The sequence below is a fragment of the Thunnus maccoyii genome, chromosome 4, assembly GCF_910596095.1.
Source record: "Thunnus maccoyii chromosome 4, fThuMac1.1, whole genome shotgun sequence".
Lineage (NCBI taxonomy): Eukaryota > Metazoa > Chordata > Actinopteri > Scombriformes > Scombridae > Thunnus > Thunnus maccoyii.
Window position 1 is genome coordinate 3,110,716 of NC_056536.1, and position 26,287 is coordinate 3,137,002.

Genomic DNA, 26,287 nt, shown 5'->3' on the forward strand with positions numbered 1-26,287 from the left:
TTTCCATAAGATTTTCTCTCCTGCAGCGGCCTCTGGAGGTAGAAAGTGAGTCAGACTTAATAAAGAGACTGAATTTTCCAGAAAGGGCGTTGGCTGCAGACTCCAGTAATGTACACATTTTCCACTCTGGAAACTTCTTTGTATATACGCCAACATTTCCTCCATGCTTTATTTTAGTTAATGAGAAAAATGACCTTCACATTTCTATTAAAACACTGTCATTGACAAAGAGTTAAGCAACTTAACCAATTTCAAAGTTTACATTAAACTCAGTATGAGTCCCTGTAAGAATATCAATGAATGTTCATCAAATTTATGTTTACCCTGTTTTGTATTTGTTATGTTTTGGATGGTAGAATCTTGATATATCCATTCATTCATTCATTCATTCAATGTGAATCAGACAAAGCTCTTCAATGTTTAGGAGACACAAAACACACAGTAATTAGATTGGCAGAAAAATACGTAGACAACTTTATTGTGTATCAAAATACTGTCTTACAAACACTTTTAAAGCCTTTTTTTTTATTTAGGACAAGATTTATTTTTTTGTTCTGAAATATAGGTTAGGCACAAAGCGAGCTGGAAGAATGAAGGAAGGGGTGGGTGGCAGCTGAAGGGGTGAGATACAAACACTGAGCAGAAAACAAAGCGACATCTGTTTTCTTTTGTGTTTTGGATGTGACAAACCACAACATCATCTTCAGCCCTTCTGTCCAGCACAACTTAAGAAACTTCCCTTTTTAAACCTTTTAATTTATATGCAAAAGTTCCATACTCAAAAGTGACCCACCACAAGCAACACTGCCTGTCATGTCGATGTTATTCTGAATCAGAGGCTTTCTGAAGAGTTTTACAACCTAATGAACATGCAGAGCACATGTTGGTGTCACACATGAAAAACACACAAAAAGCGTCGTTTCCCAGCGGCGTCGTGTTGAGAGAGCACGTGTGAGACAAACCACAAGTCAGCTAATGTGAAATGTGTCTTTCTCCTCTCTGTTGACATGTTGCTCTACCTTTAATCTTCTGTAACTATTTCCCCAACTCCAATCCGTACTATGATTTTAAGAACAGCAGTGCCTAAAACTGGATCACACTAGCAGCAGGTAAAACATCTGGGTTAGTTAAAAAGAATCATGAACAACACATGCTGGAGTGGACTGGGCCAGTGCTGAGCATTTACTGAACATAAACACTACAAATACTACCCCTGTATAAGTAACAGACAAGCTGCTTATATGACTTTTACGTGGACAATTAAAGGTGTTGCACCAAAGAGTGTCACAGTGTGGAAAAGGGCTCTTTCACACATTTTTATATCTATACCAATTGGTCAGGAAGGCACGTTACTTCTTACACTCTTTGGCTTAAGTCCTGTGATTGTTCATATAAAAGCCTGTATAAAACTAAATCCATTATTTATGTGTATAAGAGTAGCTCCTCCAGTGTAAACAGTAACCTTCCATCCAATGCTAGGCTCAGCGAGGCCAAAATCTACTGTTGCTTCGCTAAGCTATCCCGTCATTCTATACTACTTCAGACTGTGTACTAATGTCCACTTACAGTATGTCCATGACTGAAAATGTAAAAAGCCTAAGGCACAATTGAGTGCTAGTTTACAGTAATAAAAAAGGTGCATCTTTCTCCTCCCTAGAATTTACTGAAGGACATGATTAGCAGAAGAAAATTGAGTTAATAATCATGTTGATTAACAGGAATATTCAGTGTCTATGCATTCATCTTTGGGAGATAGTGGACTGGGTTTAGAATAAGCCTGGATGATTACAGTGAAGATGTTGGTTTTTAAAGACATCAGTTCTGGAAAAATACAGAGTTCTGGCTGAGGGTGAACACTGACATGAGAGTTTTCTAGTCGGTTAAATAGGCAGCAAGGAGCACAAAAAAAAAAAAAAAAGCCAGATATCTTAATTTTTAACACGGGAGGGACTTGGAGCTGTAAACAATGATTGGTTAGATTCTAGATAGAATTTCAGTTGTTTTTTAAAACAGTGGTGTCATAAGTTTCTGATTGTGAAGCTGGGTTTTAGACAGTGATGTGGTAGGGGCTGCCGGGGATGTGGTCGTCCCCCCACTTGACCACGAGGATGTACTCCCCCTTCTCTTTGAGCTGGTAGCTGACGTTGTACAGACGGTTGCCCAAATGTTTCACAAGGATCTCCTCACAGGGGACCTTGGGACCATCCACGCCAACCAGAAGCATGTTACGACCTGTGGATAGATACGGAACACATGAGTATCTACATCAATATGTAATTTTTAGTTTACTAACCCACTATGAACAGCTGCCTGCTGGTGCCATACTGTACACTTATAATATGGCATTATATTTTTCCCTAATCCCTGAGCTTGCAATGGGACATTTTGAGCGCAGGAACAGAATTTTATATTTTGTAGCGAGTAAGCTTTATTGAGCTTTATTGAAAAGGGGAAAAAAGCTCTCCAAGCATGATAACTGTCAGGTTAGCAATGTCAAGACAGTTTGAAATTGGTGAATGGAACAAATTCTTGGATAAAAGTTAAAAGTTGAAGTAAATGTGAAAAAACTACATGGAAATAAGTTTATTTAGCACAAAATTATATTTGTTTGCTCAAATTATTATTTGTGTGATCATTTCTCTACAAAATAGAATTTATGAGATTGCAAAAAAAAACCTTTTTTCTGTGCTCAAAATGTCCTATTGCACACTCAGGTTTGGGGCATAAATATAATTCCATGCACTCAAAGTGTTTGTCCCAGACATATTTTCCGGTGGGTTGGAAAAGAAAAAAAAATGCACTTGTTAACATCACGATCATGCACACCTGCTTTGCTGCAGTCAACACTGAAGCTGTTCTTCTGACCAATGAAGCCCTTGGTCAGGCCCAGGCCTTTGGCCACCACCTTGCTGGCATCTGATTGAGTGGGAGCACCCTGCTGAGAACAGCTGATGGCACGGGTCACAGGGTCAACCATGACAGAAGAGGTTTCGTGCATACTGTGGCTGGACACAAGCTTGGAACCTTGAAGATGGAGAAGAGACTGCTCAACTTGGAGACATTTGCATTCAGTATTAATCATATTTTTAAATTTCATATGCCTGAAAAACAAACATCTTCCTCACCAGTGATCTTGGCCTTGAAGGGGCTTCCGACAATGTGGTAAGGACCGCCATATTTGATGGAGATAAGATAGTTGCCAGGGGCCATTGGGGTGTACGTGACCCTGTAGCCCTCGGGGCACTCCACACAGTCCATCTTCACCTTGGAGGGCCCATCGATGGTCACAGCTAAAGCCCCGGGGCCCGCGTTGATTGTGTTCACCACAAATTCACATGCAGTTCCTGGGAGATAAAGGAAACAGACAAGAGGATTGAGCTGATGATGGAGATTTTTTTTTTCTTTACTGCTCTGTAGAGGGGCAGTGTGTTACCTGTGGTGCCTCCCTCCAGCCCTGCTCCATAGGCAGACACCATCCCAGGGTCTCCAGCCTGGCCCGTCTCTCCAACACGGACCTTAAACGGACTACCTGGGATGTGACTTCCATTGAACTTCACATCAATTAGATAGAGACCATTCTCTCTAGGAATGAACCGGACTGCGTATTTATCTAGACAAACAAGAGGGCAAAAATAAGGAATATGGAAAGCTGTTACGTCCAAACTGTTGCCACCAAAATTCTCCCCAAAATGGGAAATCATTTCAGTGTAATGAGGAGTTCGGATGAGTTTGCCCTCCTTGTGGTTACCTTGGTCAATCTCAGTGACGCAACACTCCTCAAGAGCTCCTGATGGGCTGTGGACCTTTGCATCAATCACACCCTTTGCTCCATTAAGGCTGACAGCAAATGATGCTGGCTGGTTCACCTTCAAGCCCGATTCCTGCTCAACAACACATACTCACACACTCAACACTGTATCACCATTATTGAATAAAGCAAATAACTACAGCATCCAACTTTCCTCTGCTGGCCACCACGGTCAGCAAGCTGTTCAAGATTCAATTTTTGTTACTATTTACCTTACCTGGAGGTCGCTAACAAGGCTAAAGAGGAGGGCTGTACAGTAAAAAAGTAGAGAAGGCAGGGTGTTTGTGTAAGTTTAACAGAAACTGAAAAGGACAGAAGGAAAAAGTGACACTGTTTTTGTGAGAACAAGCCACTGTCTAAGTTCCACGGTGTATTTGTGAGTGTTTCTATATGTGTGAGCATGTCTGAGCTGTGTGAGGGTAGGTCTGCATGCATGTGAAAATTTATGAGGGTCAGTATTCTATGGAAACCAATTTCTGGAAGGAGAAGAAATAATAGATGAAAAGTTATGCATCATGAAAATAAAAATAGCCATGATAAGTCAAAGTTATGAGAAAATGGCTTATTATCTCATAAGGTTGACTCACTAAGTCAACATTTTAATATTTTCATTTTCATCATGTATAACCTTTCATCATTTTTTTTTCTTTTTCTGTCAGCGATGGGCTTCCACAGTATAACGTGTACTTTAGTGAGTTTGAACAGTGACAGAGAGGAAAAACAGCCCATGTCAGACCTCTTTAACCCTTTAGCGCCCCACATCACTTTTAAGAGGTGGAAGGCTGTTGGGAGCCTTTAGAATGAGGCACGAGAAACACACACAGTCCTCTAGTATCCCAGAAGCCCTTGCACTGCCCAACAATGCAGCAGCCGCTGATCCTATTCCTGGAACTCTGATCTCATCTAAACTCTAACCATCCTGGCCTACTAAGACATTCACTACTCTGCTATTTATTTAAGTCAAACCAAAATATTTAATTGAACTGGTTTAATATGCCAGTGTCATCTGCCTCAGTTACCAACTCCACACTATCAAAATCCTTCTGCTCTATTTGTCTACTGTGCAAAACCACAATAACTGAACATTAAACTTTTAGAACTTATTATGTTGGATTATAAGTCTCTTGTATTGTACCGCATTGTATAGTACATGTATTTATGATATTACTACATTCTGATATAGCACAAAAAGTCTACTGCTTTGTTGCTCTTCAGCTTTGCTGCTGCATCGTGGGCAGTGTACTGTGGCCTGGCGTGTGTGCACACGGATGTGTGTGTGTCTCAGAGCCTCACCTGAAGACTGGCAACAGTGAGGCGACGGGCGTCGTCTGACGGCGATGCCACAGGGACGATGAAGGGGCTGTCAGGGATATGCTCCTCATTGAAACGTATTGACACCTCGTAGTCTCCTGCAGGAGAATTTATGTCGAGTCAGAGTCACTTTAACAGTCACACAAATACAAAAACACTGACAGGGCTCCATAGCACACATACTTGCATTAGAGTTCTCCATTAAAAGACAATCAACCATTTATGCTACATTACCAACTGCCACATATATGGAGTAGAGGATAATAAAGCACCATTTAAGAACAGAATTTATTTCAATGTAATTTCCTGCATGCTTTCAGTTTTCACCCATTCATAAACCTTTCCCTGTCTCTTCTCTCACCAGGCTCCTGCACGATATAGGACACTCCGCTGGAGCCGTCTTTGCGGTCTTCGAATGCAATTTCAGCCTTGCTCGGCCCTTCCACAGCAATACTGAGACCTCCAGCTCCTGCCTCTCTCGTCCAGATACTGAACTCAGCTGCACACATCACAGGGACCAAAACAGAGTCAGGTACATCATGTAAAACAACATTTAACAGCACACATACTAACAATCCCGCCAATACACCAACCTGGTACTCCAGCCTCTGCTCTCTCCAGGCCTGGACCTCCTGCACGGACCTTATGCGCACCTCCCTCTCCCAGGGGGCCGACGGTAAACTGGAATGGGCTGCCAGGCACATGCATGCCATTGTATTTGACACACACTGTGTGTACACCAGTCTCGGTGGGGACGAAACGAATGCAGTAGGTGTTGTTCTCTCCCTCCATAATGTCAGCCTTGTGAATCTGGCCAGATGGGCTGGTCACCTGAGCTGTCATGTCTGCGATGCTGATCTCTGAAGAGACAGGCAGACAGATATTTGACTCATTGAAAACACACATGCATAAAGTTAGACTATATAACTTTTGTTAAACAGTACAAGTGGCAATTACAAGATAATGGCTCGTAAATTATCCTTTTCTTTCCTAAGATTGTCTTGAGTCAGTTGCTTTAAAGGAATAGTTCTACATTTTGGGAGACATTCTTTGCTTTCTTGCTGAGAGTTAGATGAGTAGATTGATAGCACACTCATGTCTGTACACTAAATATGAAGTTAGAGCCAGCAGGCAATTAGGTTAGCTTAGCTAGCCTGGCTCTGTCTATAGGTGAAAAATTCCACCTACCAGCACCTCTAAAGATTATGCATTATTCTTGTTTGTTTGTATACATACAAAAACCAAAGTGTAACAATTTGTGCTTTTATGGGGGCTTATTCTCTATACTATTTCTTGGCCCACTCCCTTCAGTCCCATTGTCACTATGAGGTTGCCAGGCAACCAGCAAAGATACCAGTAGTTCACTGCAACTGGCCAATCCAGTAAATAACGCCCTGTGAATGCTCAAATTGTTGTTTTCACATGGATTAAATGTATATCTGTAACATGCTAAAATATAGTGTGGAATGAAATGTGAAATTGCTAAGGAACTTCGACTTTTAATACTGAAATACTGGAATAATGGTGACTGCTAAAACATAGTGTAACAATAGCACAAGTAATGTCAGTTACAGAGTAACATTTTACAAACTATGTAACAGTTAAAAAAGTAATTTCTGGAACAGTTACACATCTAACAAGGCACACAAACAAAGTTATAAGGTGGAGTTGTTTTCTACCACAGAGACATGTATAGTCATGTCATTATTTCCTGTTTTCTTCACCTGGGATCTTGAGGCTGAGGTCACACTGGCTGCCAACGTTGGCGACTGATGCTGCTCTCCTCTTCCTGGTAATGCTCTCCTTCATCCTGCCCTCGCCTGTTACCTTCACTGTGAACGCACTCCCTGTCCACACACACACACACACACAATGATTGATTTTCAGTTTAGTAATTCAGAACAACATTACTCTGCTCTGTGATCTCTGGTTATTTTAAGGTAAGCACCTGGAATGTGTTGGTCAGCGAACTTGATGTTGATGATGTAATTGCCAGGTTCAGTGGGGCAGTAGGTGACCTTACAGGTGCCGTCCTCCTGGTCCTCAGTGTTGATGTCCACTTTACTGGGTCCCTCAATGGACAGGCTCAGACCGCCGTAGCCTGTATGGAAGAAATATGAAATCTCAATGACTTAAAATGAAATGTTACAAGTCGTTTAGATAGCATAAATATTTTTATCAAGTGTGTACCTGCATCACGAGTGTCGATGATGAACTCAGCAGGCTCAAAGGTCTTGGCCTCGCTCAGGCCCCGGCCACTAACACGCACACGGCTGGCATCACCGATCTCTGACTGGTTGATCATAACAGCGATGGGGCTGCTAGGAATATGGCGGCCGTTCTTCTTGATGTTCACCAGGTGCTCTCCAATCTCCTTAGGAACGAATGAGATGCCTGTGACAGACACACATGTTAGGTTAAAAAATAACAGCTACCAAGCAAACAATCTCTTCAGTGGATTTCTGCTTGCTTACATCAGACACCAACACTCACCAACATGTCCGTTACGCAGCATCTTCAGCAGACAGGGTTCCTCGCGGCCCGAGGGCGTGGTGAGCGAGGCGGTCAGCTGGCTGAGGTCTAGCTCTCCAATGTCAAGCGGAATGTCTGCGGCTGATCCCACCTTCAGATGGGACATCCTCATGGAGTCGTCACCTAGAGACACAGCAGTGACAAGCTAGTTAGGGCACATGCTGATGACAGTCAGAGGAGACAAGATGGGATATGGCAGTAGTTCCCAGAGTTTTTCTGTCATGCCCCTGTGACACGTAAAATGGTCAATAGTCACTTTGACTCAAAATGATGAGAAAATAGGGTCCAGATTGAAAAATACCAAAGTTTCCCTTTAACATGTCTATCCTACTATATGGACAGCAAACTCAAGATTAGGTTAGGCTTCTTCATCTTTCCTCCGCTGACGTGCTTGCTTGGTGAGCATCACCAGTTTTTCTTTTCCTCTCCTGTCACAGTTTATGTTTCAATTTAGATGCTGGTTTGCAATTTTTTTGTTATGCAACTTACAATATTTCCAGAAAAAAATAACGGGTTGACATGGGTGACATAATACTTGTAGAGAAAACAGAATTTTCAAGAAGTATTCATCTTGTGCCATGACTTTATCTGGGATTTTGCCAAAAATGTTTCCATTATTTCTTTAGCAATCTCTTGCCAATATGAAAAAAATTAAAGGGCATTTTGCTTTCTGAATAAATGTCGCTAACCTGAATCTTGACAGGATAGCATCAAAGTACTCTTGTTTGTTTGTTTCCCAATTTAATCAGATTCATGGACCTTGTTTACAGCAGACATTTTGACTTGTGATAGCAGGAAAATCACAGCTGGAATGTGTAACGTTAATGAGGGCTCTGTTCCAGCAAAAATATATAGTATATAACATTATAGAATCATGTTATTAGTTACAGTGTGTTAGTTACATTATTAGTGTGTTTGACAAGTCCAAATATCTGCTGTAAAATAGGTCTATTTAAGTTCAATTTCATTCAACATTTTTCTTGTTTTGGAACCATTGACATAAACCAGGCTTTAGTTTAAAGTTCTACTTTTTGAGTTACACAAAGATCAGACCAATGTTAGAATTTTGTCCATGTGGTGGACTTTAATGGAGACAATGGTGATAATGGCCATCATATTTCCAGTAAATAATCAAGGATTTGAGGATAGATGATATTACCAGTAATCCTAGCGGAGAAGGGGCTGCCAGGGATGTGCTTGTCATTGTATTTGACCAGGATGCTGTAGTCTCCTGGCAGGACGGGCAGATACGACACAGTGCATGTCCCATCCTGGTTGTCCACACAGCTGATGTCTGCCTTGGATGGACCCTCGATGGCCAGAGACAGACCACCTACATGGACATGATATGAACAGATGTGATTACATTTGTCCTTTATTCATTTTAGTCTTCTCTTCTGCTTTCTTTCTCTTCGGTTTGTGATGTTGTTAAAGTTTCAGCAAGCTGGTGAATGTGGTTTTGTTACAAAATTAAGTAAATTGAATTATAAATATTGGTTAAGTCATGACTAATATACATTAGAAGCAATAAAGAAAGTATTCTACAAATTTCTACACAAGCTGCTGCATACAGTCAGGTGTATACTGCCATGGGAGTGCTACATACCCTCTCCAGCATCCTTAGTGTTAACAGTGAAGACAGCAGGCTTGTTGACAGTGCCATGGATGAGGCCAGGGCCATAGGCGCTGACATTACCACTGTTCATGTAGTCCACATAGAACTGTAAGGGACTTCCTGTAAATGACAACAGAGAGAAGCTGAAAGAACATTGATTTGTGATGCCGTTTTCCTCAACAATTATTTTGAGGTAACAAAATTCTCAAGGATTTCTGAAAATCAAACATGGGGGAAGTCGTACCAGGGATGTGGATGCCATCATATTTGATGTCCATCTCATGCAGACCGGCCTCAGTTGGAGCGTACTTGACAGTAACCGTGCCGTCCTTGTTGTCTGTGATGTCAGGCTTGGCCACCTTGCCTGATGGCATTCGGACCTCACCTTCAGTTTCGGACAGAAACATACAGTGAGATACATGCAACACAGAAATCATCACTGAGGACCACAGTTCAATCTGTTGAAGTTGTTTATGTTACCTGTGATCTCTCCCTTCTGGATGGTGAACGGGATGACCAGGTCAAACGGTCTCAGCCCTGCCACATCCAGGCCGTTCATCCCCATTGGTCTGTCTGTTGCCTGGGAGACATAGGGCAGAGGTCAAAAACACTGTCTGGGAAGAGACTGTAGTGATGGATGTGATTACAACAACAAACAACAACAGAACACAGTGGAGGACAGAGGGGTAAAAGCTTCTGAACACCAACAAACAAAATGGGATGAGACAATCATGAGATGAAGTGACTGACAATGGGTATGACAATGGTGCTCATGGTTGTGATGATGATGACACCGACACAAACTGCGAGAGAGAATGAGATGAGGACAAAAACACTGGTAGGTCAGGGGACAATAAAGAGGCACAGTTATCCATTTTGCAAAATGTGGAGCAGCTGACGTGCCCACATTGATGATTTCAAAATGGCTGCTTTTGTCCCCTAAGTGAGTAGACATGGAGCACTGCTGAACAGTTTAATTTCAGAATTGCAATGGGAATATGTCCTTTTTAGCTGAATACAAAATACGTGTACGTATGTATTGCAACTGCAACACTCAGGAGTGCCGTTTTGTTTCCATGTGTTTAAGGAATCCTGCTTACGAGCTGGATGAACAGAATGGAGGGAGTGAAATGAGGGAGAAAGCCCTCTCAGAGATGAAACACCTGCAATGAGAGACAGCAGACACTGATGCAGGATGACGAAGAGAGGCCATGTGTGATGATGAAGATGAGAGGAAGGAGGAGAGAGAAGAGGAATAGAGGAAGTTGGACCCAGGGATATTGAACAAAATTGAGTCAATGCTGAGAGGGATGAGAGAGGCTGGAGACAGAGGTTTTAGGTACCCAGGGCTGTTGAGCGTAGTACTGGGGCATTTGGCTCTGCTGCATGAGCTGGTCTGATGGAGCTCCTTCCAGTGCCTGAGGGGGGTGGGTGGTGGTGGGGGTTGGGTAGGGTAGGGGGTGGTGTAGGGGATGGAGAGGGTAAAAAAGTTGGAAGGGATTGGAGGGGAATAAAACAGTAATCAGAGTGATTTTGAAAATGTGTGGCGCCATCAGGACCCAATCACGAAGCTTCTGTAGGGAGAAAGTGTCAGGGATCTTTGGTCCATGCAGCATCTCACCCTCACTCAAATATGCACACTTTATTTGATTTTTTTTAAAAATATGCAATAATCCAATATCCAAGTTGTCCTGCTTGACAAAAACCCGAAGTTGCTAGTCAATACCGAGCTGAAGGCATTCCTTTTAGAGCATAGCATACCACATCAACATCAGACTGGTTTTAGAACAAATCATAGCACCACCTCAGCTGTTACTCAAGTCTTGAATTATTTAATTACAGGCAGAAACAATCATACCTCCATATTTAATCATATTTTCTCTTACAAAGACTATCCTCCTTCAGGCTGGGGAGAGATGCCTGTAACTGGTTTAACAGCTATTTATTAGAGTTTTGAAGGTAGGGACAGCCAAATCCAAATTCCTGCCAGTTACCAAGGGTGTGCCACAGGGATCCATCCTGGGCCCTGTCCTGTTCACTTTTTATATAAATGAGATAGTCTCTTCAAGGGATACAACGATCTGACTTTTTCAATCTTGATACCAATACCTGGGCTTTGGGCATCGGCTGATACCAAGTACCGATCCAATTTTTAATTAATAAGCTGTATGTCTTGCTGTGTAGAAGAGACTGACATCATTCTTTTATGTGTAGGGCAACATCAGGTTTGACTTAAACATTACTTAACTTTGTATACAGATACATACATAGATATAAATGTACTGAATTGTTATTTATTAAAATAATGGTATCCAATACCAGATTGGCCCATTGTCACTGATACCCAATCCAGCTATTTGAGTCAGTATTGGACTGATGTCTGACGACAGTATCAGTATCGGTGCATCTCTAGTCTCTTCTGTGTGTGACTGTAAAATTCATCTTTATGCAAATTATACTGTTTTATACTGGCTTGCTGATTCTGGCCAATCAGCCAATGAGAAACTACAACTCTTCAAGATGCACTTATTCTTCTTTAGAGCGGCAATAATCAGTTGATTAATTGATTAGCTGATCGACAGAAAATTATTGACAACTATTTTGATAATCAATTAGTTGTTTGAGTAATTATTTGGTCATCCATTAGAGTAAACTGAATATTGTGGGGGTTTGGACGGTCTGCCAAAACAAGACATTTCAAGATATTATATTGGGCTTTTGGAAATTGTCACTGGGCATTCAGTGTTTTCTGATGTTTTATAGACCAAACAATCACAACAATAATCAGAAGATGAATCAATGATGAAAATAATCCTTAGTGGCAGCCCCATTCTTCTTAAACCAATACTGAAATGAAATAAATGTGAAGCTATTCTCCAGATTGAGAGAAAAAGATTACGATAACATGCATACTCTAACTGTGTTTAATATTGAGAGGGACACAGAAAACAAATATTTATATATCTGGTTTGGTGAGTTTGCATTGAAATATCACATAGAAAATATTGTTGGTAAACTGTGACAGCAGCTCAGCTTGTTGTACAGATAGAGAAGCTATTTCCCTCTGAGACGTAGAAAAAGAATAGTTGAAGACTGCTTCCACTCTGAGCCCCCTGATTCCATTTAAAACTCTGCCCTCAGGTTCATAACGGGTGATAATTACAACACTAACTACTTCATTCTGTATGAAAGTTCCTTTGCTTTGCTTGCAGTGGTCTCATGAAATCTGCAATTGCTTAAAACACTTCTGTATCTCTGTAACTTCAAGACCATTCTTAATTGTTCTCTGCCTGCTTGTTGTGTCAGATTTTCTGTTTTATTCATTGACTCTGTCTCTCTTGTCATTTTCTTTCTGTTGTTCCACTAAACTGTTAACAGGGCATTGCACTTAATAAGAATGTATGCTCAGTGAACCTACCCTGTATAAAATAAAGGTTAAAATGCACATCACTCACCGTGACTTGGAAGGGACTGTTAGGGATGTGCTCCCCTCCGAAACGGACGCAGATGACATACTCGCCAGGCTGCGGCGCCGTGTAGAAGATGTCAAATGTGCCGTCCTCATTTTCTACAACATCCACGTCAAGCTCCGCCCCTTCAGGTGTGCACACGCTGCATGTCACTTTGCCTTTCCCAGCAGCCTTGGCGTCCACCGTGATGACTGTCTGTTCGCCAATCTGGATGGTTGGGCCAACACCAGCGCCTGAAGAATTTAGAGGAAAGTCAGCCATGAGATATCATTTTTAAAATATTTTCTAATATTATATGACAGACTCCCTTTCACACACTCAACATTCAGCATGCACATTCCACAACCATGAGACCAGGTTAAAGTTGGATGAAATCCAGTCATGTTATATCCATCAACTATATGCTGTTACCATTGACTCATGTTATTATCACATAGTTTCCATGTAGAACTGAAAGCTAGATTAGCCAATGTGCCATTCCACCATGCCATCCTGGCTTCTCTGTTAGTCCATTAGTCTGTCCAATTAAAAATGTGAGAGGGAAACAGAGACAAACAGTTATGAGACAGGAAGTGGAAAATGAGCTGGGAGGATAAAAATGGTAGGGCAGAGAGAAATATAAGAGAAGAAGATGTTGAGAAAAGATAGAGAGAAGAGAGGAGATTCTGTTGAAAGCTGGTGCCACTATCCTCCATGCTAACAGAAAATACAGAGATAGCAGAGCAGTTCCTCTACATCACAAAGTCATTCAGTAGGCTTACCTAAACCGTGACCGCCGATTGAGACTGATAATAGGAACAGTGAGAAGCAGGGGAGCGAGAAAAAAAAAGACAGTCAGGTGGGGGTGGGGGTGGTGGGAGGCAATAACTGTGCTCCAAACACTTGGATGAAAACAAACGGTGATGGTGGAGTGTGAAGCAGGGAGGGGGGGTGTGTATGTGTGTGTGTGTACAGCGGTGACTGGGGCGAAGAGGGGAGTAACTGAGGAGCACAGCGTGAGGAACACAACATACCAGTGCATGAAAAATAAGATAGGAGCAGCAGGTATGCTGACAGAACATTTTTCACTTTCACAGATGTGAGTGTTGATGTTTGATCTCCTCTGAGGACTTTTTTGAAAATTTAAATCAAGCTGAGTTATAATGTGATATTATGTCCTGTGATTACTGTGAATCACATCAAAACTTTTTTTTCACTGAAAAAGAAATTCAGGGAATAAATCTGTTTATTTTAAAGAACCATTTTAAGAAATGCAATTTGCTTTCTTGCCAAGGTTTAAATGGAAAAAAAATCAATACCACTTTCATGTCCATGTGCTAAATATGGCCAGGAGCCAGTTAGCTTAGTTTAGCATAAAGACAGGAAGTGGAAGTCAGTAAAATCTGTCCAAAGTTATCAAAATCCACAAGCACCTCTAAACTCACCAATTTATATTTTATGTCTTGTTTGTTTAACCCAAAACCACCTCCGACTATTTGTTGCTTTTACACTTAGGTTTTTGAATGGATTAAAAAATGAGGTATAACAGTTAGCTGTTGGTCTGGTATGACTTCCAGCTTTTGGTGGATAATGTTAGCTAATGTTAGCAAACCTTAATGTTAGCAAAGAGATATTGCTTTGCAACTTACACTTTTGGCTCTCATACAGATAAAAAAACAAGACAGCGTGTTAATAGGTAAGCTTTTGTTTCCACCTGCTTTCAGGCTAAGCTAACTGTTTCTTGACTCCGGCTTCATATTTAGCGGTGTGAGAGAAAATTGAATAATAGTTTATCATTTGATGTGTTTCTTGTATATATATATATTACATGTTACAGACAGAGTTTTAAGTTCAGTTTAGTGTTAGTTTGTGTTTCACACCTGTTCTAAATTCCTCTGTGCTGTGTCTATTCTAAACTTAGTTCTTTGCTGTGTAAAATGAGGCAGCTGAGTGTTTAACAGTTAGTTTATTCTGTTGTACTTTTATCTGAGCCAGTGATAAGATTAATTGATTGGTTTGTCCTGTATTTAATATGGTGGTAATCTTATTTTGTACAAGTAGTATTTAAGGGACTGGCTGAGAGGCAACTTTTCAGACAAAGAAAAGATAGCTAGGTGGTAGCCTTTGTATCTTTGTCTCCAGAAATATGATGCATTATACTTCTGATTGTATTCTGTGATTACATTATTTCATAACCTGACAATGTTCTCTTTGTGTGTTTATTGAGTGATCAGCAATTTTCTATTACAGTGGACAGATATAACAATGAGTAATATCAATCTCATTTAACTCTCATCAAGAAAGTGAATAAGTGCATTTCCTAAAATAAGTTCATGATAAGATTATTAAGTTCATTAACAATCTAAAATTGGTGGTTATCGGATTAAATGTAAATAACACAAGCAGATTTAAAAAAAAAAAAAAAAAAATCCAAAAAAAAAAATAAAAATCAGTAAAACACTGTGTGCCATAATTATTTAGTTTTGTTAATTACTTTGAGTGATACCAGCAGCTAATATGTGTTTGCTATTGCAAAATAGGAAGTTATAACTGTTGAAGGTCGAACACATCGAAACACTGTAAACTACTGAAATGAATATTCCTGCAGTGCGAGACAATGTGTGAGAGGTTTCTTATTTTTATTCAAGTACTTCAAAATAGGAACCATCCTCTAAGCTGCCCTTGTTGCAAGAGGACTTTGCTTACTGTAAAATGTGGTGAACAGTAAGAGGAAGGAACAACATCTGGATGTGTGGTGACATAAATTCAGAGTGAAAATCTGATCTGCCTCTGAAACATTTTTTGGTAAAAGTGGATAACAACCAAAAATACAACCTCTTATTTATAATCCAGGGACATTCATGATGAATTATAACTTTATTGTGTATAACAGTAAAAATCATCATGCAGAATGACTATTGAATAAGATGAGTAACTCGTATAATAAAGCATAGAAGAGAAATTTACCAACAACACAATGGAGTCAGAAAAACATTCCCCGTGTATGAGAACAAATGTGGTCTATAGTGGTCTAACTGTCCGTACGTACCTGTGACAGTGCACTTGCTGGCGTCTCCTGTGGGCAGGGCCCTGATACGGTAGGGTGAATATGGGATCTCGTCCCCTCCGTACTTAATGAGGATGGTGTATCTGCCGGTCATGTCCGGCACATAGGACACCAGGTAGGTTCCGTCATGGTTGTCACGGATGTTGGCCTTCTTAGGCTTCCCCTCTGGGTCCTGCGGGAGGGGAAAATTTCAAAATGGTTACCAACATAATTTATAATTAAAGCTGCAAGAAGCAATGAATGGGCCCTCGCACCTCACACGCATCGGGGGAGCGGCAGCTGTGGTATCACTATTGGAGAAAAAATTGCAAAGTAGATTCAAAATGGCTGACTTCCTGTTGGACTTAGGGTATGGCTCCAAGAGGCTCTTTTTTAAGTCTGGAGATGTTACACCTGCCTACCAAATTTCATACATCTACGTCAAATTTAAAGGTCAGGCCTTGACTTTGAAATTTTCTAGGGGGCGCCCTTGAGCCATTTTGCCACACCCATGCCCAAGACCCATATCCATGATGAAGTTATGCCACTTCTGATGCATGTTTTGTGAGTTTTAGAGCACCTCAAAAATCCTATAAGTAATTAGGGGGTGCTGAACAGCCGAAATGCCACGCCCAAGCCCAATTTTGATACTAATTGAAGCATTTATTAGTTTGAACCTATATGCAAAGTTTCGTTAGTTTTTGCAGATCCTAAAAGCATCAAACGTGTTTGTAAAATGAAAATTGACGAACAAAATCCAAAATAGCTGACTTCCTGTTGGGCAAAAAAATTTGAAAAAATATGTATTATGTCGAGAATGATGAGTGCAATGAACCCACCGAATTTCATATAGATCAAAGAAACTTTGCCCCAAAATGGCCTTGTGTTTGGGGATACCATGGAGCCCACTGGCCACACCTGAGCCCAATCACTACAAAATTTTGCAATTCTGATGTGAGTGCCAATTTTCGTGAGTTTTCGAGCATCCTAAGCCCCTCAAAAATGCAATAGCATACTATGATAACAACAACAACATTTAAAGGTGCTCCAAGAGCCTTTTTTTTTTTTTTTTTTTTTTAAGTCTGGACATGTTACTTCTGCCTACCAAGTTTTGTACACATATGTCAAATTTAAAGGAGGGGGTTTTGACTTTGAAATCTTCTAGGGGGCGCCCTTGTGCCATTTTGGCACACCCATACCCAAGACCCATATCAGATATCAAGTTGCGCCACTTCTGGTGTATGTGCAAAGTTTTGTGAGTTTTAGAGCAGCTTTAGCACCTCAAAAATGCTAAAATTGAGGGTGCTGTAAAGCTGATGTGCCACGCCCAAGCTCAATTGTGATACTAATTGCAATAATTAGTAATTCAAACATAGGTACAAAGTTTCATGAGTTTTCATGCATCCTAAGGGCCTCAAACATGTGTTTGTATAATGAAAATTGATGCACAAAATCCAAAATGGCTGACTTCCTGTTGGGTGAAAAAATTTGAAAAAATGTATTGATGTTGGGCCCCTGGCGCTTTCATGCTGGGACCCTAAGCACTTTCATGCTAAGGGCCTAATAATAATTTACATAGTTTATTTTTATTACGTGAATCCCATGTGTGTACTCACAGTGATCTGCACTGCCAGCAGTCCCTCTCCAGCATCTTTGGCATCAATGGTGAACTCCACAGGCAGGGAGGCGGGCACCCCAGTGGTGTTGAGGCCGGGTCCACTGGCACGCACCTTACTGGCATCATGGGTGGGAAGCACCTTCACCTTGTATGGGCTGACAAGAGGGAGAGAGGAGAGACTGATTGTACACAAACAGATAACACTGAAGAGGAATAAATATTTACATATTGAAGAAAGTCTGAATGTCAGTGATTGTACAAAGATTCTATGCAGATTGAAGTGTTTATATGTGTGTTACCTGCGTGGGATCTCCTCATCAGCGTATAATACGTTAATGGAATATGGGCCCTCCCTGGTGGGAACATAGTTGACTGTGTGAGTTTGGTCGCCGTTATCCACCACTTCCACAGGCTCCACCACACCTAAACACACACATGCAGAAATAGTTAATATAATTAATAGGTTAAAGACATAGTGTTAACATGTTTAAATGTTGACTTTAAAAGATTATTTTTTTATGTGATGTTATGAGTTTTAATCATGAATAGAGATACACGGAAATATTAGAACACACCTTTGGGTCCTTGCACACGGACCTGCAGTGGGGCCACCCCAGCTTTGGAGGCATCCACTGTGAATGCTTGAGGGATATTGGCTCTGACATTGGTGCCCAGCCCTGGACCCTGGCACTTCACCTTGGTGCTGTCCACTGTGTCACTGACTGGCACAGAGAAGGGACTTCCTGAAGAGACAAAAAATAAGAAAAGTTGAGGCTTAGAGAATGAGACCTTATGTACTTTATTGTATGGAGGCAGTACACTTTTTCCTTTCATGTTAGTCTCATTGTTCCTGTCTGAAATCTGGATAATCTAACAGCAGAATAAACAGTATTCCTCATGTCTGCTGTTGAAAAGGAACCACCTTTAATTTGCAACCAGATCAGTGAAAAATAAACTTACTCACACTTAGAACCTCATTAAATACCACATACACAACATTCAAACATTATGGCAATAGTACAGAAAAGTTGCATTTTTTTCTAGCTGTAACAGTTTACTACCTTTGATGGGCTGTCCTCCGTAAGTGATGTTGAGGTTGTATTTGCCTGTCTCGTAGGGGACATACTCCACACTGCAGCTGCCATCCTTGTTGTCAGTGCAAGACATTTTGGCCTCTGATGGACCCTCCATTGCTAGACCAAGACCACCAGTCCCTGCTCCCCTGTAGAGGGACAAGGGTGGACATTAAAAATACAAGTGAGGAAACACTGGGTGACATTTGCGTTTTTCACCTCAGTGAACTTTGAGCCTGCCCTTTGCTGTGAACTCTTGGTTTTACTTACCGGGTTTCCACTGTAAACTTGTTAGGTTTGTTGGTGATTCCGCCTTTCAGGCCAGGGCCGTGCACGCGTACACGAGCTGGATCACAGCCTTCAGTGACACCAACATGGAATGGACTCTTAGGTACTGGAGAGCCATCGTAGCAAACCTCCACGTTGTGTGGGCCTGAAGCATGCACAGAAAACAACGACAGTTTCAAACTCCTGTATCACAGAACTCAAATTGGACGCACACTAAACCTATGACAAACCTACTAATTCTGCAGATGTTTTGTTTTAACTCACCTTCCTCATAGGGAGTGTATTCTACGTTGTATGTTCCATCTCCAAGGTCAGTAATCAGGGCATCCGTACGGCTGCCGGATGGGTTGCTGATCAGAGTTTTGATGTGGTCACCTCCAGACTGTGTGAGAGCACGAGCATCCACGGTAAAGTCTGTGGTCGCCTCACGGAAAACACCTAAAAAACACAGCCGGTGAAATGTTTGCAAACTTGTACTGGCTTAGATAACATGATATTACATGTAAAGATGCCCTGATCCAATTCCAATACCTCAACTCAGGGTATCTGCAGGTACAGATTCCTTATCTGGTACCCATGCTCTCTTTTGTGTGTGGAACATAAAACAACATCTAAACTATTTCAATCTTCTGCAGCAGGTAGCTTTACCTTTGCCCTCCACTCCTGGTCCAAACACACGGACTCCGCTGGCGTCGACCGCAGGCTCCACGTTGAGCCGAGCAGGGAAGTTGGGCACATCCTGGCCACCATAGCGGATGGTGAGAGTGTATGATCCAGGATAGAGAGGGATGTAGGTGATGGTGTAGGTCCCGTCTCCATTATCCTGGATGTGAACCTCAGCCTCAGTGCCGCTGTCTGAGATGATCTCAATGGTCAACTCAGCTGGGCCGGCGTTGGTACAGTCTACGATAAACTCCCCTGTCTCCCCGACCTTGGCGCGCTCCAAGCCTGGGCCAGAGCAGCGTACCTGAGATCAGAGGCGAGTAGAGACAGAGATAAATGATCAATGATTACAAGTGTGTCAGAAACAGAATTACCCACTTTTTCATGTTCTACAAATTATTAATGAACAGTACAACAACATTGTTTGCCAATAACTGTGGCCAACCTTGGAGGGGTCTGTGGCAGGATAAGCGGTGGGGTTGAAAGGTGATCCGGGGATTGGAACTCCATCATAGGTCAGTTCAACCTGGTATGGCCCCGCCTCTCGAGGTATGAACTTGACCTGACTGGTCTCTGGGCTCAGCCCTGGCTCAACCTGCAAGATATATGAACAGGGTTTTACCAGTTAAAAAAAATATACATTAACATTAGCATTCTGTACCTTAGAGACGATGTATTATATCTATATATTTATCTTAAGTCAAACTACATTATAAAAAAGCCAGCAGCTGTGAAAGGACTACATTTGGTCTCAAATTGGACCATATATTTTTTGAGGGAAATAAATCAAAATCATGTGCCATACCTTACTGGCCACTGGTTTCCCTGATGGTGCGGTCACCTTGGCAGCAACCTTGCCCTGACCGCCAGCACCCTTTGATTTCACAGTCACTTCCTGGTCTTTGCCTACAGTCATCTCTACAATGAAATACAGTGCAAACAGAGCGCTGTAGAGTTGAAAACAGTTTGATCCGGTTGGAAAAAGAAAACTCAGATATTCAAGATATTGCATTACACAGTTGTGTATTTTACAAAGGCAATACTCAATAAGTGGATGATGCTAATAAACAATACAAAATGAAAGCTCCCATGAAAATCAATGTTTTAAAAAAAAGTAGTAGTATGATAAAAAATACTCATAATAAGCCAGAATTATGAGATAACATCACAAATGTTTGACTTAGAAAGTGAAAATTTTAAGTTGTGAAGTTAAATTTACAATACCACCTCACAATTTTGCCTTTTATTTCATATTATGACTTACCATGAGTGTATATTTTATCATGCATAACTTCTCATTTACTTTTTTTCTTTTCCTGGCAGAAATGGGCTTCCATACAAACAAGAACAACAACAAATTATTTTACAAAAAATGATGACCTGACGGTAACATTCAGCTCTGGTCATGTACTGTATGTTAAACACAAAAATGATGCTATATATAAAGAGTTGAAATCAAAAGGTGTTGAGAGAGTATGAGAGAGATGACAAGAGGGTACGTACTCCCTCCCAGGCCTGTGACGTTGATCTTGCTGAGGTCCAGTGTAGGTGCCACAGCAACATTGAAGGGGCTCTTGGGAATATGATCTCCGCCGTAGGTCACAGCAACTCCCAGAGGACCCTGGGGCAGGAAGGGGAGGAGTGTCACAGACACAAATTATCATGTAGGAAAGGATGGTAGAATAATTATGGATGTATAATACGAGCTGGATAGGGCACCACCGTTCAGCTTTGCAGCCAGATTTTCCCAGTGGTCACTCGCGGTATTGTAACAAAAAATCCCTCTGCGGCCCAAAAAGCATTTTCCCCATAGACCACTATTGTAAAAGAGACGTCTTTAAAACTGTTGACAGGACACCTCGAACTTCAAACAAGGTCAATTATGACTCTTTCTATTATGAACTTTTGATCCATGGAGGTTTTATATTTGTAAAACTTTCCTTAAGCCAAGAAAAGCGATATAAAGATCTGTGATGTCATCACAACGTAAAGTCTATGGGCCGAAACACCACTGCGCATATTCAGTGGGCCGCACAACGCAGAAGCAAACCCGAAAGCTAGTAACTTTTTTTTTGGCGTATGCGCCAATTCCTGTAGGACTGAATGGGTGCCATTTATAGTCCAGTATCCAGCTCTTATAATACATCCATGAGAATAATGCTGCCTTGACTTAATTTAACCACCAACATAAAACATGTTTCTGACTGATCAAAAAAACTGGGTAGCAAGAGAGACTGAATGTGTCTGTGTGAGTGCTTCTCCCATCTAACCTGCTGCACAGGCGTGTATTTCACAGTGTGTGTGTTGTCATGGTTGTTGATGATTTCAAAGTCCTTGACAGCCTCCCCTTTGGTTGGACCGCTGAAGTTGCAGTCCAGATTTGCTTTTCCTGCTCCTTTGGTGTTTACGGTGAAATGAGTGGGCTTGCTTAATTCAACACCTGAGAGAGACACACAGAGGATTAATCTGAGTTAATGTGAATCTGGACTAAATTTAAGTGATAATTTACATTTTCATATGAATTAATCTCAACTTCTCGAAACTCCATTGCCAACAGTACAGTTGTCCAACACCAAGCAGTTTATACAAATATAGTGAAAGCTTTTATTACTATTTTGATCATCCAATGCCTGTTGCAATGCAATTCTCTGACTTACAGGTAATTGAAGAGACACCTTTTTTGGTTTTGTTTAATTTATGTTTGATTGCAAAAAAAACCCAACAAAAACTGGGTAGTTGGCATGAGTGGTGATTATCACCACAGCTTCACATGGAAAATGGAAAGAGAAAGTTGCACTTGTAAATATTGAGATAAATAAAAACATGGAAATATTTCACACTGAACAACCTACTGAATAGTGTTCTTACCACTGCGGCTGAGTCCTGGTCCCTCAGCCTTGACTTTGCTGGCATCATGAGCAGGATCCACTTTGACTCTGATGGGCGTCATTGGAATAGCCTGAACAACACAAACATAAGCAGAACTGTCTTCAAACATACATTTAGCACACAGAAAACACTCTGTCCTATGAAACATGATACATTCAAATTCTGCTCTCACTCATAACATAGTGCATGATTAAACTAACCTGGTCAGCGAACAGGACCATGATGGTGTAGCTGCCTGCTCCAGGAGGAGTGTATTTGACAGTGAATGTGTCGTTGTCATTCCTGATGATGTCAAAGTCAATGTCGGCCTCTGCTGGTCCCACCACTCCGGGGGCACACTTGATTCCTATGCTGATATCACCTGAGGACAGGAGCCAAAACTCATCATAACACACCTTACACTAATCCTTACAAAGTACTGTCCCAGTGTCGCTCCATAGCCATTTTATGCAAACATTTTATTGTCTTAATTTAACAAATGAGTTAAAGGGGAAAACATTTTAAACATACCCTTTAAAGAAGACAATGTAGTCCTAAGATTTGGAACTTAAACTTGCTTTAATTTATTTTTTGGCCACTTGGGGCTAGCAGAATCAGCGGAAACACAATGTTAACATATTATCACTTTATGAAGTTGGCCATTTACATGTCTGCACGACATGGAGCAACATTAGCATTCATTTGAAGTCATGATTTTGTCCCCAACTCCTGAGGGGAATATCTGGCTTTTTTTGCTGTGAAATGCTACACTTCCCTAGCAATTTATTGTGTGAAAGGATGCAACAGTTTAATGTGGCTTTACCTTGACCAGCCTCTGCGCAGTCAACAGTGAAGTATGTTGGCTCAAAGGCCTTCAGGCCGGTCTTGGCCACACCAGGTCCAGATACTTTCACCTTGTTTGGATGACAGCCTGCCCCGATATTCATCTGTAGTTAAAGCAAAAAAGCAAAAGAGACATTTCTGTAAAAAAAATTCCTTGAGAAAACTTCAGGAAAAACAAACTCTCTCTGAATGTTTGTGTGTGTGTGTGTGTGTGTGTGTGTGTGTGTGTACTCACCCTGAACGGGCTGTCAGGGATGTTAACTCCTCCCCAAGAGACCATGACAGTATGTTTTAAGGGTTTACGTGGTGTGTATGTACAGGTATATGTGCCATTGCCATTATCCTTAACCTGGACATCCACAGGAGTGCCTTCACCATCCTGTAGAGATGTGGAAAACCAAAGAGTTAAAAAAGAAAAATGTTTCAGTGGAATCAAACATGTAAAATATGAAGACGTTGATGCTTGAGGGGCTGAGTGAGGGCTGATAATCCTACACATGCAGTAGATTTTTGTTGATATGTTTAAATACACACAGCCCTACCTGAGCTGCAATCTTCAGAGGAGCTTTTCCTCCTTGCTTGGCATCAACTGTGAACTCAGTGGGCTTTCCAACAGCCAAACCACTGCTTTGAAGGCCTGGACCATATGCCTTAACCTGGAATAAAGACATTCATTGAGCTGATTAGGAATACTGTTATATATTATGAACAGAAACTGCTCTCTGTGACAAATAACACCACTAAAAGCAATAACTGGTATTAATTTTATGTTGTATGTCTGACACAAGATGTTGTTTGTCCATACCTTGTCAGGGTGGAAGTCTTTTCCTGGCTGGTTGACAATCTCAGCCATGAAAGGAGAGTGCTGGATATCTTCATTGTTGCAGAGCACATGCACCGCATACTCCCCGGCCTCTGTGGGCCAGTAGCGCACGTCACAAGATCCATCTCCCTTGTCGTCACATTCAATCTTGGCCTGAGATGGACCTTCCACAGAGAAACCTGGACAGAGGAAAAAATACAGCAAGCTTAGAAGAGCCGTCAGTGAGTAACCAAAGGTAAATTGGATACTTACAGAAGCGCATACTTTTAGAATTCTTCCACTATTTGTGTGTTACTGTCACTTCTCTGGCTTCCTTACCTAGTGTACCAACATTGTCGCCAACAGCTTCCACCACAAAGTCAGCAGATTTGCCAACCACACCGCCTTCCAGTCCTGGACCCCAAGCCCTCACCTTCTGCTGGCCTGCCTCAGCGCCAATCTTGACCTCAATAGGACTAAAGAGAGCAAAGAGCGATCAGTCACAATGAAAAGTCAATTTGGTTCAATTGCAGTATATTTTTCTGCACAAGAGTGTACCTGCGAGGAATGTGCTGTCCTCCCCAAGTGATGGTGATGGTATAGGTTCCAGGTGTGGTGGGGTAATACTCAAATTCGTAGACACCATCTCCGACATCTTTCCTTTTACATGGCTCCTCAAGACCCTCTGCAAACACAGTGATGCGTATTAGTTCTGCATTTTTTAAATTTATTCTTAACTGCTACTTTTAGGACCCATGTAAAAAAAATAGTTTCTTGTTTGCAAGGCATAATGATGTCATAAGCATACTGGGAGTTCATACTGTCAACCAGGGTATAATAACAGACACAGCTAGCAGAGGTTTATGAGGGTTAATCTGCTTACAGTATATCAGACTTTACCTAAAGTGGTGGATTACCATAGATGGAGCACAAGTAAAAACTCACTGGGGAGGTCAAAACTCCAGCAACACTTGTAGTATATAGAACAACTTTATTGTTTGACCAACACGTTTCGGCTTGTGGCCTTCATCAGGGTCATGCAGTGTAACTCACTGGGCCCCTTGATTGAGACTTTGAGCTCTCCAGTGCCGGCTCCTTTGGTGTAAACCTTGAAGTCCGCGGTCTCCTTCACCCTCAGACCCTTTGGTTGCAGACCACGACCCTTAGCTCTGCAGAGGCTGGGGTTACATGCTGCAAAGAGACACACAAAAAGAAAGAGTGAGTGAGAAACAGACATAGAAACAGCTCTCAGTATTCTGACTCCGACATTATGACCACATGTGAGTGCAATCGTGGTTTCAGTGGGGATAAAAGGAATGAGGTGTGGGGTGAATGGTATGAAACCAAAATAATTTCCATCCGAACGGTACATCCATCACGCTGAAGGATTACTGGAAAGCTTTCGGTGCTTTTCAATTGTCCTTTCTCTCCTTTCTCCTACCCTCCACACCCCTCCTGTGCCTCTTTATCCATCTGTCTCAACTCTCAGAATGAATTCTTAGAAGTGAGCCTTTATCCTCACACAGGAAGTTGAATATCCTTCATATCTCCTGATTATGTATAAAATAGGACGTGCTGAGTCACAGTTGGATGACCCTGCAGGAAGCAAAGGAAACTCCACAGGAACAGAGACACAAGCCATTGAAAACGGGCACAAGATATGTTACAGGGAGTGGACTGTTAAGTACTCTGGTGGTTAAGAAAAATGTCATTTTAAAATACGTATTTTAATGCCAGAGGGTCATGTCAAATAAACAGCCCTGGCATAAAAACTATAATAAATGGTAAATTAATCCAAACGTTTTAAAAAAGTATATTGATAATAATTTAATTATTGCATTATAATCTTGGGGCAGATGGATTGAAAGACATGGAGTATAATGAAAAGAGACTAGTGAGGTGCATTATGGGAAAGTGTAAGATTCAGCGATTTTGGAGCTTGACGCATACTAGAGACTAAAAGTTAGGATATCTTGACCTCTGCTGCTTCCATTTTGACCATTGTTTTTAATCTGTCTCACTCAGTTGCTAGAATAACCCTTTAGGCAAAAATCGAATCACAAAAGCAACTAAACACTGGATATCAGTTATCTTCTCATCAAAATAAATTAAAAATATGAATCAAAATAACTTGGAAAATTCCAGGCTTGGACTCGGGTCTCATTGATTTACAGTCTTATGCTATTTATGTGACATCTACACAATTAAAGCTGCAGTTTGTAAGAATGATAGCCTGAAGATCCCTCTAAGATTTTATCTTGAATTGTGAGGAACTGAAAAATTTCACAGCACAGCGTCATCTTACAAATAAGCTAAAGCTAATAAACATTTTGAAGGTTTTAATTGTTCTTTACTGTAGGATTAGACTTGG

At 41.3% G+C, this 26,287-nt stretch overlaps 1 protein-coding gene across 3 annotated transcripts in view; it reads right to left on the reverse strand.

Moving 5' to 3' along the window:
• Positions 1-445: 445 nt before the first annotated feature.
• flna (filamin A, alpha (actin binding protein 280)) overlaps positions 446-26,287 on the reverse strand; it is a 61,492-nt gene continuing 35,650 nt past the window's right edge. Inside the window, exons 10-49 of one of the 3 annotated variants that reach the window (XM_042408046.1) lie at positions 24,970-25,107; positions 24,475-24,601; positions 24,256-24,392; positions 23,920-24,116; positions 23,657-23,770; positions 23,350-23,493; positions 23,095-23,218; positions 22,493-22,653; positions 22,272-22,362; positions 21,674-21,843; positions 20,907-21,024; positions 20,209-20,321; positions 19,849-19,998; positions 19,389-19,707; positions 19,005-19,178; positions 18,723-18,885; positions 18,441-18,601; positions 17,955-18,122; positions 17,679-17,802; positions 17,378-17,534; positions 15,765-15,954; positions 13,498-13,521; positions 12,722-12,969; positions 10,610-10,684; positions 9,747-9,846; positions 9,511-9,651; positions 9,258-9,386; positions 8,811-8,984; positions 7,613-7,774; positions 7,310-7,513; positions 7,068-7,220; positions 6,844-6,966; positions 5,713-5,979; positions 5,481-5,618; positions 5,102-5,217; positions 3,749-3,881; positions 3,434-3,610; positions 3,126-3,344; positions 2,827-3,024; positions 446-2,232 (exon numbers count right to left, since the gene is read on the reverse strand). In XM_042408046.1, coding sequence (XP_042263980.1) covers positions 2,048-2,232; positions 2,827-3,024; positions 3,126-3,344; positions 3,434-3,610; positions 3,749-3,881; positions 5,102-5,217; positions 5,481-5,618; positions 5,713-5,979; positions 6,844-6,966; positions 7,068-7,220; positions 7,310-7,513; positions 7,613-7,774; positions 8,811-8,984; positions 9,258-9,386; positions 9,511-9,651; positions 9,747-9,846; positions 10,610-10,684; positions 12,722-12,969; positions 13,498-13,521; positions 15,765-15,954; positions 17,378-17,534; positions 17,679-17,802; positions 17,955-18,122; positions 18,441-18,601; positions 18,723-18,885; positions 19,005-19,178; positions 19,389-19,707; positions 19,849-19,998; positions 20,209-20,321; positions 20,907-21,024; positions 21,674-21,843; positions 22,272-22,362; positions 22,493-22,653; positions 23,095-23,218; positions 23,350-23,493; positions 23,657-23,770; positions 23,920-24,116; positions 24,256-24,392; positions 24,475-24,601; positions 24,970-25,107 — 6,206 coding nt within the window. In that variant the 3' untranslated portion in view covers positions 446-2,047. The remainder of the gene's footprint in view (positions 2,233-2,826; positions 3,025-3,125; positions 3,345-3,433; positions 3,611-3,748; positions 3,882-5,101; positions 5,218-5,480; positions 5,619-5,712; positions 5,980-6,843; positions 6,967-7,067; positions 7,221-7,309; positions 7,514-7,612; positions 7,775-8,810; positions 8,985-9,257; positions 9,387-9,510; positions 9,652-9,746; positions 9,847-10,609; positions 10,685-12,721; positions 12,970-13,497; positions 13,522-15,764; positions 15,955-17,377; positions 17,535-17,678; positions 17,803-17,954; positions 18,123-18,440; positions 18,602-18,722; positions 18,886-19,004; positions 19,179-19,388; positions 19,708-19,848; positions 19,999-20,208; positions 20,322-20,906; positions 21,025-21,673; positions 21,844-22,271; positions 22,363-22,492; positions 22,654-23,094; positions 23,219-23,349; positions 23,494-23,656; positions 23,771-23,919; positions 24,117-24,255; positions 24,393-24,474; positions 24,602-24,969; positions 25,108-26,287) is intronic. The other 2 variants (XM_042408047.1, XM_042408048.1) reach the window with 2 other exon arrangements.